We start from the raw sequence: 15,157 nt of genomic DNA, 5'->3' as shown, positions 1-15,157 counted from the left end.
GCTGGGTGAAATAGGTGTGTGGGAAACTGCAGCAGTCAGGGGATGATGTCTCTTTCTCTGACACAAACATACACCCTTTCTCTCTCACTTTAGTGTTTCTCTTGCTCACAGACGCAGGGGGCAGGTTCAGGGGTGGCACCAGTTCCTACAATCTGATTTGCTACTCTGCTGAATCTGAAGATCTGAGAAAGCATTTCATTAGATGTAAAATTAGTGGACGTCCCCTAGTGAGTCATGTGTAGCGCAAGACATAAAAATACTGAAACAACGATTTTTATTTCATGGTGACTGCTGGGACAAGCCTGCACAGCTGCTGATGGACGTACTGCTTTGTTGGATGAAATTTGAGTTGATATTAAACTGTTTAAGGATCAGTTTGTTAAAGTTGGGATCTACAGTGTAGACTTCACTCTTTTGAAATGATGTTGTTCTCAGTGTATATTTTCATTAGATTTTGGGATTTGATTTTCGCTTTGAGTTGACGGCAAGATGTAGCATAAAATAGTTATTAAAAGTGCCATTTCTGGTGGGAATGTACTCTCCTTAACTAACTTCCAAACTAATAGGACACATAGGCATACTTTGGAGTTTGTCCCCTTTTTATGTTCATCAATTAGATATATTTTATAGCTAATCGTGTTAAGGATCCTATAAAGAGAGCTCTACCCCCGCTCCACCTGTCCCACCCCTGTATTTCATATTTCCATCTGGCACTCTCTGAAGTGAACCCTTTATCCATCAAATATCATTAGTCCCTCTCATCTGAATCTCTGCCCTCTCCTGCCCCCCTAAGTCAAAATCTTCTAGACACACTCTGCCTGTGGGACATGGAGCATGTCACTACTTCAACTCTTTTCTTATGGCATTAGAGTGGATTACTGCCTCATTGTGATGTGGGCACGACATGCAGCCGGGGAGCGTTTGGAGGTGAAGTGCAGGGTATCTGGAGGTGGCAGTCAGCTCGCTGTCACTGATGCTCATGACTCGTACTGGGCACAATATAAATAACACTCAGTAGTGCTTCAGATTATAATGTCCCCCCTTGACACAGATAAGTGGGATGAGCTTGTATAGGTGTTATTTTTCATCGTCAGTCCCTCTTCCGTTATGTGTCTCAATTCAGTTAGATTCATTGAAGCTTCATTGCCTTTATTGACATTTAGATTTTAAGAAATAGGTTACCAAAGCATATACTGTAAATACACATTATCTAAATTGATGAAAAATAGTTATGTAGATTATGTAAAATTAAAGAACTATTTAGTGATCAACACTGATTATGACATAAGGTGGTTAAGAAAAGTATTATGGGCAGTGGATGAAAAAAATCTACTTACGTGTATGTATCTTGTAGCATCGCTTCTTAGCTGTACAACCTGATTGTAGAATTAATTTCATACCACAAGGTCCGTATATATATGTTTTATAAATTGCACATGTATAAAAATATCTGAACCATACCAAAACTCAATATAGAGGAAATCATTATGAGCTGGATTTGAAAGTGGTTGAATTTTGTAGAAACTGTCACAGCAACCCTAGAGAAATGTTCACTGACAAAGTATTTTATCAGTTTTCCCTACAATATCTGCCCATGGCAACTAATGCATTACTAAACTTTTTTATGGTTATGTTTCGCAAATGAAAGCATTTGGTTGATGATAGGAGAACATTTTAGTTCGGTTCTCGGGATGCCATATGCCTGCACTCTTTACGACCACTATTCACCCCGACCTCCTCCCTATGTGTTTGGTACCAAAATGTAGCACTCACAAAAAATATTGCCTGTGAACATAATCTGGGCAGCAATTTTATTTCCCAACGTAATGTAATTGGTAAAAATGAATATGTATTATAGAGGTGTAATTTCTAGGAGACAAGCTTGGTCAGCAGAAATCTATCCAACTGCACAGCAACCTGAAATTCCAAACCAAAAAAATCATGTCCTCTACCCATTGCCATCTATGTTAGTCATTACAGTACAGTTTATTAGCACAGTACTGTATGTAATTAGTGCAGTATAATGCTCACAGATGATCCCCTCCTCTCTCTCCTCTTCCACTCCCACTTTCTGTCATTCCTGTTCTCTGGCAGGCGGTGCCATCATGGGGGAAAGCTTGTCCACCCACAGCCAAGTTTGGTTGAGATTCTGAGCCTGTGATTGGCAAGCAGAATTTCTCTCTGCTGCAATAGTTTAGACAAGCCATCAAAATAACAACAAAACATTCAATATTTTTATCCACGATTGAGGTTTTCTGTTTTCATCATGGCACCTGCTTCATATGTGTTTGTGCATGCGTCTGTCAGTCTGTTCATATGTCTTTGTCCCTTTTTCTTTCTCTTATCTCCCACTCTCTCCTCCATCTTTTTCTCAGAGGAGTTGGTATTCAGATTAAAGTGCCTCACTTATCTGCTCATGTGAAGCTGAGCAGTGTTGTTGGATTAAAATGGGTCACAACAAAACTGATCACAAATATCTCACTTTGACAGGCTTATTAGGGTTCTATCAAGACTCCGCTGCTGTACGAGCTCTAATAGCAACCTTTTGGTGCTAGGAAACCACAAGTTCTTTCCTTGCACTTGAAGTCTCTCTTTCTGTCTGTAGCTAGATTGGAGGGTTTAGCTGTCACATTTTTTAAGATGAGAGGCTCTGGAAGCTTTTAGCTTAAGCTCATCATATTTCAGGAAGAGGCTTGCAAAGCAAAGAACACAGTGACAAGTCACACAGATACTGGAAAGGCATGCATCACAACCCTGTCTGTTCAAAAGAGTAACTCCTAGTACACCCAAAATGACACACTGTGCGTGTAAAACTAACTTGAACACATCAAATTGTGACAGCATAAAGGCAAGCACAGGGGGTGCATTGCCAATCACTTTTTTCAACCATATAATGTAAATTGCTGCACTGCATTTCACAATATAAATCTCTATTCTCTCTATTTAACCCATTGACACAAGTTATAATGGACAGAGCTTCTGGGTCTGTAAAGTGTCTTAAAACCTGCATTCTATGTAATGTCCAGCAGGGGGAGCTCCATTGGCTGCAATAAAAAACATTACCATGCACTCTAATGAGAAATAATCCGACTTCTCACTTGATTTTTTGGCTCAGTAAACAGTTTCCTAACGAGTTTATGATCTCAATCGCTAGTTTAAATTATGGTCCAATTTAGAGTAAAGTAGATGATAAAGCTGTGTATGCTTTTGGGCGTGGCTACCTTATGATTGTGAGTCTGTATAGCACACTGTGCGAAACTCAGATCAAACTATTAAACTAGGCAGTGCTGATCAAATACGAAGCAAGATTCTGTTACTGCTTTATTACTGCTGTAATATGACATTGTGCGTGATTGTTTCCTGCCACTGCGTAGCCAATGAGCGCAGCTCAACTCACGGTACATTACCTCCACTGACTTCGTCCAATGGGTGACGTCACGATAGGTTCACACTTGATTAAACCTCAGAGGAGGTAATTTGAAATACAGGGCGTACAATACTCATTCAAGCCCCTCAAGTTTGTCTCTTCTTGGCCCTTAAATTCAGCATGTTCCTTGTTTATGTCCCTCTCTAACCCCTCTCTTGGCATACTGTCCTCTGTTACCCCTGGCTATGGCATATGATCTCTCTTCTGGTGCCCTTTCTTCAGTTTTTATGCCATCTGTCAATTCATCCCAGAGGTAAAGCTTTTCATCTCAAGATGCCACAGCGTTTGGTCTCATGGTAAAAGATAGGCCAGACATGCTTACTGTAATCCCACACAAACCCAGAGTTTGTATGCACATTGGTGGGTATCTGAATGTGTGTATGTTTGTCTGATAGAGAGGCAGAGAGAGAGGAACAAGAAAATGTGTTGCCGCTACAGCTTCTGCCTTGAAGCAACCTACTCAGCATCCCAATGAAGACACATGGAATAACTTTAGCTTGAAGCTATTTGCCCACACATATACGAGAAAAGGTCATATGCAGCAATTTATGTGGAATTGATTAAATTTCACTACAGCAGACAAAGCCAAATTAACCCTACCAACTTTAAAATTGGTTTAAATATCTTTTCCGTGTCAAATTGTGTCCAAACAACATACAGTCTGTTATTTATTTTATTATAAATTAAAATATGTGATGAACCTATTAGTATATAATGAAACCCAGGAACATTAAAGGAGAACTCCATAATAGTATAAAGCGTTTTGTGGCTTCAGAGTGAGTAGCAGGAAACTTCACTCAAGTGATGTCACTTGAGTCAGCATCGGTTGGGGCTGAAGACTACAAGTTTGAAAATAAATAAAAAACTGTTGGTGTGTAGTTAGAAAGAAGTGAGGCTACCAGACCTGTGTAACCCGCTCCTCATCTCTGCTTGAGGCTAACGGCACGAGGCTACATTAGCAACTGACACATGCAGATCTTCAGCCGAACTGTCAGCAGTCAAAGTGCATTGTTGGTAATGTTGGTTGCAGGTTTTACAAGAAAGAATAATGTATAAAAGAGGATGTCTCTGGTCCTTCTGCATCAACTGTGATCCTTTTTGTTTTCCATCACGAGTCCAACAGTGCAATACTAAGTCGGTGGAGTACTCTTTTAATGGCTTCACACCTCTGCTGCAGTCCTGTCTCGTGAAATTGAGTTGGCTTGATGGAGACAACATTTAAAATCCTGTTGTGAAGTCTTAAAGCTTTCACCGGCTTTTTGGGTCAAACCAAACTCACTCCAATAAAACCACTCATCGAAAACCGAGTGGCTGAGTGGCACTAAAGCTGTAGTATATACTGTAGACGTAACACAGTTAGATACTCACAGTTAACATGTGAAGTAACTGACATGTTTTTGAAACAGGTATGAATTAAGTATGATGAAGAAGAAGGCAGTTGAGAAGCGTGCGTCTCCATGCATGTGTGACCTTTTATTGCTATGACCATACCTCTGCATTTACCTCAGAGCAGACTGTGACTAGGTTTCTACACTGTCTTCAGAGAGAGAGAGAGAGAGAGAGAGAGAGAGAGAGAGAAGAGAGAGAATGAAAGTAAAAGAAAAGTGACAGATTGAGAGGGAGAGTGTTGAGCGAATAAAATACACCAAATAGCTCTTTGCAGGGATGAGTGTCTGTAGACATGAGTGCCCTCAATCTGCTGCTTTTTACCCATTAATAAAGTCCAGACCTGAGCAAAGCACATACACTAGATGGGCAAAATTACAATGTGCCTGTCCAGTTACAGTTTCTAAATCATAAGTCAATGGGTTAGATGTTTTCTCTTCATTAGGTTTTGCACAGATTTAAACTGACTTCAGATTTTTTTTATCTCTTTTTTCAGTAAATACAGATAAATTCCTAGATTTTTCTAGTATGAAAAACAAAAATAATGAAGCCTATCTAATTAATTCAAGTCCAAGTATGTATCCAGTCCTTTTAACATTAAAAAAAGTCAAAGCCGCATCTCCTGGCTGACAACATAATAATCATTATATTTGTGTTTAAAGCACCGTATTTTTAGTCATCCTTAAGCATGAAATTAAATTAAGGTTTCATCTGAGTTTGGTTACAATGTATTAGAGTGGCGGCTGACAGAACAAGAACCCAAATTAATTTAGACCGCTTTTATTAGACTCTGCTCTGTTTATGCTCTTTAATTGGCTGTCTGTCTCAGTAATGAATTCACACCAACAAAAAACAAAGTTGCAGTAGAAGAGGAAAGCAGTTTGTTAATTTAGGACAGAGGAAATGGTTCAAATTTAGACTGAGTCGTATCAGCAGCTTATGTAGGCCATAGATTGTTACAGTGGTCTTACAGTATTATTATACAGTATGTTTCTGTATCTGTATCTCTTCTCTAAGCTAGTGCCCCAGATGCAGGCCAGTCACTGGCAGATTCAGTCCTGTGAAATGTGAATCAACGGTGCATTTTAAAAGTGGCCAAGAATCCTAGTTTCCCCAATATTCTCCCACACACTGTAATTGAGGTACGATTGTGTGCTTCCACAATTTTGACCAGCTGCAGTGTTGATGGAAGTATTAATACCACATTTAAAAATACTCTGTTACAAGTAAAAGTCCTTGTGGAAAATGTTACTTAAGGGTCCAGTGTGTGACATTTAGGAGAATCTAATGGCATAAATTGAATTTAATATTCATAGGTATATTTTCCTTAGTATATAATCACCTGTAAATACTAATTATTTTAAATATCAAGGGAACGGGTCCTCTTCCAGAGTCCAAGGTGACACCTTCACTATGCTAAACCTCAACATTATTAAAAGTAAATTTAAATATTTTTAAAAATAAAATGAAAAACAGAGAATCCTCCTGGAAGCTGCAACCATGAAATGTTTTTACAGGAATAAATAATTCAACGATTTTCAAAATAGTAATTTTCTGTCAGTCAACTAAATTATGAATCTAATAATTGGTTTAGCTGCACTTATATAAAGTGTTGGGTAGTTAAATGTATTACAAATTCATCATATTGTATAAGGTCTTCATGTTTTATTCATGTAAAATCTTAATTTGATAAGTAACTACTGTAGTAAATTAACCTGTCAGTTAAATGTATTGAAGTAAAAAATACAATTCTTCCCTCTGACATGTAGTCGAGTAGAACGAAAGTGGCAGGAAAAGACTCAAGTAAAGTACAAGTAAATCAAATTTGTACTCAATACTTGAGTACTGACCACCTGTCCCACAGAGTAAAAGCCTCCATACATCGACATCCACTTTCGTCATTTTGTATTACAAAGCTGCAGGAGGGTGTCAAGTAGGAGTATCAAACAACATAAATCCAGGCTTAAATATGTCTTTATGTAGCAGCTCTATTGTTTACATGTGAAGGCTGGGCTCTATTTTGAGTGAGCATATTGTTTGTGTGAAAACAAAAACTAATCTGAATGCATACTCTCCTTCCTTTAGGCAGCCACTGTGCTGACAGTCAAACACTGGACTGTTGACTTTATGATGTTCGTCATTCTGTTGGTAAACTATTCTGGGCGTCCATATTGTGTGTATGAACCGGGGAGTCAGCCAACAAACCAGATAGTGTGTATCCGTGTGTGTGAGTGTGTGTGTGCATGTACAGAATGTGTGTATTTCTAGTCCCTGCACTGAGTAAGCAGCTCAAATCCAGGCTGAAAATATCACATGTCAAGGTGCCCCAGGGGTACACGTACCTCTTTACTGTCTGTTAAAGGACCTTCAATAATATTTACCCAGCATGCATCTCTGATGACAGGCCTCAAGCTACCACCCAGCCACTAAAGTAAACAGTGGGAGGTAGAGAGGAGATATGAAGAGGGAGGAGTGTCGGGGGTACAAAAAGAGAAAGAGGGGAAAGGGAGGATAGACAAGGAGGAAAGAGGGGTGTCCCCATGGAATAGAGGTATATGATGTATACTGTGTGATGTCCCAGGTGGGATTCCAGCAGTGAGACCTTTGTTGCATGTCACTCCTTTTGCTCTCTCTCCATATCTCCTGTCTGTCTCTACTATGAACTGTCAGATGAAGGTTAAATGCAAAAAAGAACAGGAGAGGAAAGTCAAAGAGCTTCTGAAATATTTCCTTGTCAAGCATAGGAAGGTCGCACTTTAAACTAGACTGACAGGAACATCTCTCTTTGACTCCATTTCCCTTAAAGGAAAAGGTTGGAGATATTGTATATATATATATTATTATTTTTTTTTTTTTGTCAAAAAATCCCCTGTAAAGACTAAACACAACAATGAATTAACCTTACAAGTATTGCCTGTCTAGATAAAGTCTGATAGCTTATTCCCCTGTACCATACACCGCCACTGTTATCTGTTGAGGGAAATAGACCTCAGTAAATGCACTATTTACTACAGTGCTCTGAAATTACATTTAAAAATGAAGCTCCATATTTGTGACTCATTTTCATGCATTTACTTACTTCTTAGGAACCATTAGCCCTGGGGCATCAATGCAACAGACATGTTAGGATAGTAGGGAAAGTGTTGAGAGACTGGCAAGCGCATTGTTGCTATTGGTCTTTTTAAGAGACTTGTTTACCGTAGGGAGACTAGAGAATAACACCAGCCTTTCCACATGTTGCCACCTTCCAAGTGCTGCAGAGATGAGTATCTAGTGCTGCATTTATGACATCGTCTCAGCTCTTTGGTGCTGATATTAAGCCATCTCACTTAATGGCATTGAACTTTCAGCTGACCTGTCTGTACTATAAATGTGTTTGCTTTATTAGAACTGCCACCCAGGACATGTGCAATCTGACAGCCCAATCAGTTTTTCTCATTAGCAGAATATGCCGCAGCAACCCCCTGTTTTAATGTTGCACCATACTCTATCTAATACAGGCAGGATACAAGAAGGCTTTATTAATTTTAAAAGATTACATATTTCAGCTTTTAGGTGGCCTGTCATTGATGCAAAAATCAAGTCACATTTTCTTGGAGAGTGGAGAACAAGATAATTAGAGCAGAGATTTAACATCAAACATTAACTGAGGGTGTGCGTTAAAATGGCAGAGGGTTTTTTCTTTAAGACGGACTAAATGACGGACTGAATTTGAGCTCTGAAAGCACAGCACTTCACACATCGACAATGGGGGGGTTGGCGTGCCATGATACAGGAGTAAAGAAGACTTGTATCGAGTTTTAATGAATGATTATTTTACACACACAGCCAATAGCACAATGGCTCTCACACGTGCTTTTACTCAAGTGAACCAACACAGAAACTTTCTTTTGGAAAATGGCTTCTTAATCACAGCAGAATTCTAAGCAGAAACCTTACTGAAAATTATTTTTCTAGCACTGGTCTCTGTGGATGCTGCTGAGTTCATTAAAGGGTGAAGTTGGAGAACATCAGTCACTTCTGTTTGTCTTCTGTCTGCTCTCCACTTCACAAAGATATTTTCAGTTTTTGTAGAAGTTGAGCAGAAAGAGCCACAAATTGCCCAGTAAGAGCTCAAAAGACAAGATCTGATGCACGTGAACCTCCTGCTATGCATCTCATACACCTGCTGTGCTATTTTGCATCCCCAGCCATGTTACATGATTGATCCATCTTTAATATAATCGGTAGGGATGTAACGTACAATTCACATTACTAGGTTCACAAAAATTATTTTCTTTTCCAAAATGAGATTGAAAACAAATTATGACTGATAAAGATTCCTTTATTTCTCTCTTTTATTTGTCTTTTTATTATGTTCTTTATCAAATTAAATAATCCTTTTTTTGTGAGGTATCCGCTGTCGACTACAGAACATGGCCTCATATGTATTGCCATGTCTTCTCTGTTATTTTTTCTGGCTTAGGGGAGCCAAAAAGCTGCCACAACTCCAATTTTAAACAGGATATGATAGTAGTCTTCATCTGCAGCTTGTGCCTTGTTACAGCTACTAACGCAAGTGTGAGAGTCTCGCAATATATCAATACATTCCTACTCAACAGTGTATATCTTGTGTCTTAGTAGTCAGCACTGTTGGATTACATACCACATTACATATGGATCAGTCAATTAGGAACCAAGTGGCATGCAGCCATACATTGTAATGACATACAGTGATTTGAAAAGATATAAGCTTGTGTTCAACCTCTCGTGTGTCTAGAGAGCTCTCCGTGTCCCTGATCCTGCTCTTTATACTGCAGTAATTGTTTAGTTATGCAGTGAAATGAATCTTTTTTTTTCAATCTCCCTCATTACAGAGGCAGCTCAATCTATCCCTCAGCAAAAATGTGAGCCAGGAAAAAAAAAAAAAGAAGAGTGAAATTAACTGAATTGAAATAAAGTCGATTATCCAGATGCTATCCCACTGCAAGTATTTCAACAAGGACCCAGCAAAATGAAGTTGGAATGAAATTGCTTTTTATAAATGCTCCCTCAGTAGTAGCCCCTTTTATTTCTTTCCTCTTTTTCCCTTGATACTGTTACTTTTTTTTGTGTTTTACAAGTTTCCATTAAAGACTTCCCACTTCATAACAATGCACAGCTCAAGGCAGTCAAACGGAGAACAGTTATCACCTCAGCAGACAGTTGGAAACATCTCTAATTACTTCTGTATTACAGAGAGGGAGCTGACTAATCACAGACAGTGCTAAGTCCAGTTTCTTCCATTTTCCTGTCTTTTTTTTATTTCTTGTAATTTTGAATCTGACAGAATGAGAGTGTGTTAGTGTCATCCCTATTTTTTTCATTCAATGTGAGTTGTGTGTGTGTGTGTGTGTGTGTGTGTGTGTGTGTGTGTGTGTGTGTGTGTGTGTGTGGTGTGTGTGTGGGACATGGGGGAAGAAAAAAAAATTAAACGTTTCTTGTGCTCACGAGAAAAGTATCTGGTGCTCAGGAGATACAGGGGCAGCCTTGAGGCGGATACTCATTTGTCCTCCTTTTGAGAAAATAACAAAAAAGGTCGCCTTTTGACACATTACCTTGTTAGTTTAATACTTATTGGCTAAAAATGTGTGTCAAAATAAGTAATTTCATTGGTTACATTTTCTGTCCTGGCCTATCAACACATGGCTTATTTTAATATTCAAATGAGCCATGTGTTGATTGGCCACCACTAGGCTGTCAATGAAGCTCTCAGCTACAGAGAATGTAACATTTGCTAACTTCGGTTGTTGGTTGTACAAATATGGACTTTTAGTGTTGAATTTCTCCAAATTGGTTAAGTAAAAATGCTTGATATTAAGTATGTTTTTTATTCATCATGGTCACATGAAACACTTTAATGTAACATATTTTATTTTAAATGTAGGTTCGAATTATAGCTTACTGTTCTTAATACCTTTATTTTGAAAAACGGAAGTGAATACGCTGTTTCCCCGCAATTACCATAATGCTGAGAATATGTTAAATTTAATAATTATTATATTCTATAATTTGGAGAAATTCAACAATAAAAGTCCATATTTGTACAACCAACAACTGACGTTAGCTCACGTTAGTTCTCTGTAGCTGAGAGCTTGAGTGACAGCCTCGTGGTAGCAACTGCGCATGAGCGCCTGTTGTGCGGAATCAACACATGGCTCATTTGAATATTAAAATTAGATGTGTTGATGGGTCAGGACAGAAAATGTAACCAATGAAATTACTTATTTTGACACACATTTTTAGCCAATAAGTATTAAACTAACAAGGTAATGTGTCAAAAGGCGACCTTTTTTGTTATTTTCTCAAAAGGAGGACAAATGAGTGTCCGGCTTAATGCTGCCCCTGTATCTCCTGAGCACCAGAAACGTTTCATTTTGTTTTTTTCCCATGTCCCTTTAGGGGCTCCGTATGTGTGTGTGTGTGTGTGTGTGTGTGTGTGTGTGTGTGTGTGTGTGTGTGCGTGTGCGTGTGTGTGTTTGTGAAAATATTTTTCTTTTTGAACTTTACTTAGACATGTGCATTTACTTTCTTATTTTGAAATTTCTTGCTGATATATTAAACCCCACACAGTGAGTGTTCCTTATGCCTTTAGGCCGGCACTGAGCACTCTGGAAGAAATCACATTCGGCATGTTCTCTGAGTGCTGCTAGCAAATACCACTATATATATATATACTCCCACTACCACTATACTTCAGGTCTATTCATTTCATGGTGACTCTACAACATGAATGATCTTCAGTGGTGGAAGAAGGACTCAGATTCTTTAATTAAGTGAAAGTATAAATTAAAAGTATAAAGTATGAAGTTGCATAAAATTAAAATACTTGAAATAAAATACTAGTACTTCAAAATATTACATAGTACAATACTTTCCACCATTGAGCTTGTGGCTCAGTTTGGGTGTAGACATGGCTTGCAGGTTCCTCAAAACAAGAAGTCAAAATTACACTTAAAAATGTATTTAAACACACCAGTTGCAGACAATGATGCATTTGTGGCTGTGGGAAAATTGGGAACAGTACACTTTGCCAGTCTGCCAACACTATGGCAGTTAAAACAGTTGTTGTGCAACAGTTGTTTTAGTGGTACACCTGCCATTTTGCATGTGCAAACCTCCAAATTCCGTTTTTATTTGGAGTATCCTGCATACACATTTATTCTCACATACGAAGAATTTACAATTTAAACCCAAGCTTATTATGCATGACTTTTTCCATTTACAAGAATCCTGCTGGCGTTGGTTCAAAACATTTCCACTTGGCCACTCACTGTATGTCTGCTTGTGTGTAGGCCGGAGTTGTGTGTCTGCTTGTCCTCTACCGTCACGTGCGTCTCCCCTTCCCCAACCTCAGGCCCAGCCCGGGCTCTCAGGAGTCATCCCCTGGAAAGGCATGACAGAGCCCCAGTGTTTGGAAATGGCTGCGCTGGCAGCGATAAGCAGTTCAAAGAAGAGAGCGCATTAATGTAATTGGCTGCCAGCAGCACATTGGCCTCATCGTCTCATATCCACACGCGGTAACACACACTCACCACGCGGATTATTGGAAGGGAGTGTGTGAGAGGGGAGAGAGGATAGAGAGGATGAGAATGAGAGAATGGGGGAAGAGAGATGAAGGAAAGGACAGATAGAGAGAGGGGAGGAGGTCCTCATTGTGTTGCTCATTAAGCCGTGGGAGGCTCAGGGAGGCTGAGAGATGAGATGAGAGGTGTCAGAGTTAAATGTCAGGTCTGGAAGGGACGTGGCTGACCTCCATGAAGCCTACTCACACACTCTCACACATACATACATGCACGTAGAGAGGTAGAGAGAGGGGGATCCTCTGCCGAATTTTCAGCCTCATATTATCCCCTCAACTTCTCCTCTCCTCCTCACTCCTTAACTCTCTCTCTCTCTCTCTCTCTCTCTCTCTCTCTCTCTCTCTCTCTCTCTCTCTCTCTCTCTCTCTCTCTCTCTCTCTCTCTCTCTCTCTCTCTCTCTCTCCCCCCCCCCCCCTCTCTCTCTCGCCACTCACCTAGTTTTACCCTCTCAATTTTCCACCCATTACACCCAAATTACTGGTGTCATTGCAAATTGAATTGTTGCAACCGGATAGCAGCATTTCCACTGAATAGCCCAGACCCCTACCTACTGCAGTGGAAGTGAAGGCTATTTCCTTCAGCTAATTTCCAAGTCTGTGTGATGGGAGGCAAAGAGGAGAATGCCGGGTGGCTTCCTCCACTGTTATGAAATGTTTTCACCAAAGGCTGTGAGAGGCTTTGAAGTTTAGACTCTCGCCCTTGTATTTCAAACATTCTCCTCTTCTGTCTCTCCCTGTGAGTTCTCTTTGAGTACTTCTCTACCCCACTTTCTATTTATTATCTTCTTTTGCTTCTGCTCTAAGTTAGAATTTTGCTCTAATTTTTATTCTCACTTGCATCTCTTTCACCTTCTGATCTTGTGGTATCTTCTGCCCTTTTCCAAACACAAAATAGCAAGAAAACATTTTTAAAAGTAGCTTCAATCTCATGCAAGTGGGTGAAACAATGGATCAAATGATGCTCTGCAGCTCCCCTCAGCTCTATAGAGCACTTTAGCGTATTTCAGCTCATTGTTTTGATTTTACAACCCGCGACTTTATTGTTTTGATTCACTCTCACGCTCATCAACCCACCCAATTTCCAGCCACAGCAGGAAGCTTTTTTCAGTGAAAAAACTCTGATAAACTCTGTATGCTACCTGCCCAGCAGCTGGCTAACATTTAGCAGCATCAGAGTCAGATATTTCCCTTTAGGAGTTGGTGGAGACCAAAACAGAGCTAAAAGGAGAAGGAATATTGCATTTGTCCGTGTCCAGAAACACGATTTAAAATAAATGTTGTTATTAGTTGTAAGTTATGTTGGAAGTGTATATAGGAAACTGTATTCTTTCTTTCCTGTGGACTAGAGGGTGTACAACATGATTTTTGTTATTTTCTTAGTTCAATTAGGAACTCCATCACTGTGACTAAGAGGTAAATATTATAATATTGCCTCCCATTTCTAAGCAAAAACTAAACTTTGACATTTTGTAGTGTGGTGATGACTTGTTTTTGCAAACCAATCTGGACTTTAGTTGCTGTGGTGGCAGATTCTTTTTGCCTTGCACTGCGTGTTTGATAAATAATAATGGTTTGTTGCCAACAATTCTTTGTTTACACTGCAGCTATAATCTGTAAGATAAAACAATGAAAACAGAATTTATAGCTTTAAGGAGCTTAGAGTTACATATTGACCACTTTCAGTTGCTGCCCTTTTGTGTAGTGTGAGTTTCTTATAATATTCACATAAATAAAAGGGCAGATCATGTCAAACATGATAGAAAAGACTGGAAATTGCTCATGATCTTTGATTGAATACCTTAAAAATATATAGACATGTATTAAGACAGAGTGTATATACAAATAATCAGCAACAGTGTGTCTTAGAAAGGCATCTACTCCTTCTACAGCATTAAATATTCCTGAATCTATGAAATTGGTCCTTTTTTTAAGTTAAAGATATCTCCTACTTCACTGTAAAGTCAATTATCTGTGTATGTGCACTGGTGGTTTAAAGTTTCTACATCACACTTGTAAAAGTTGCATACTGGACCAGATGTTGGATGTCACAAATGATGCCTGTAGGCCCCTCCCCTTACAAGCTCAAACATGCAACTGTAAGAACAAGCAGATATTTTGAGTGTAGGGGGAGTTTCATTATTGTATTTATTATATTATTTTGAATGTAGTTATTTTTGAATGATTTTCCACCATGTTGCATCATGTTTAAGATAGATATATTGCAAAAAGAATGATGATGATAATGGTGTTAGTGATAATGATGATTATATGGTCATTATCATTAGCAACATTAGCTGCCAAAACACAGTAATAGACCATTTAAAGCACAAAATGTTGTCTCTTTCCAGGTCAACCCTTTAAGTTGGACCCAAAGACGGCCCACAAGAAGCTGCGTCTGTCCAACGACTGTCTGACCATGGAGAAGGATGAGAGCTCGCTGAAGAAGAGCCACACACCGGAGCGGTTCAGCGGAACGGGCTCCTATGGTGCAGCTGGTAATGTCTTCATTGACAGCGGTTGCCACTACTGGGAGGTTCTACTGGGAGCGTCCACATGGTAAGAAACACGAATGCACAAGATTGCATTATATAAGCATTCAAGGAGGCTTGATAAACCAAAATATCTTTCTGTAGGGAGTTTAAATCTAGGCTGTTATGCAAACCCACACACAACAGACACGCACTCACCACACACAGTGTATACTCTTATCCTATTTATATTCTTTTCACTAATTGGCTCTGAAG

At 39.3% G+C, this 15,157-nt stretch overlaps 1 protein-coding gene across 5 annotated transcripts in view; it reads left to right on the top strand.

The window, feature by feature from the left end:
* The window catches only part of mid2 (midline 2), a 146,272-nt gene that overhangs the window by 127,135 nt on the left and 3,980 nt on the right, over positions 1–15,157 (top strand). For all 5 annotated transcript variants that reach the window (XM_051419523.1, XM_051419522.1, XM_051419525.1 and 2 more), the window contains one exon: positions 14,762–14,969. In XM_051419523.1, coding sequence (XP_051275483.1) covers positions 14,762–14,969 — 208 coding nt within the window. The remainder of the gene's footprint in view (positions 1–14,761; positions 14,970–15,157) is intronic.

The sequence above is a fragment of the Dicentrarchus labrax genome, unplaced genomic scaffold, assembly GCF_905237075.1.
Source record: "Dicentrarchus labrax unplaced genomic scaffold, dlabrax2021, whole genome shotgun sequence".
Lineage (NCBI taxonomy): Eukaryota > Metazoa > Chordata > Actinopteri > Moronidae > Dicentrarchus > Dicentrarchus labrax.
Note: the sequence above shows the minus strand (reverse complement) of the source record. Positions and strands in the feature narration are given on the sequence as shown.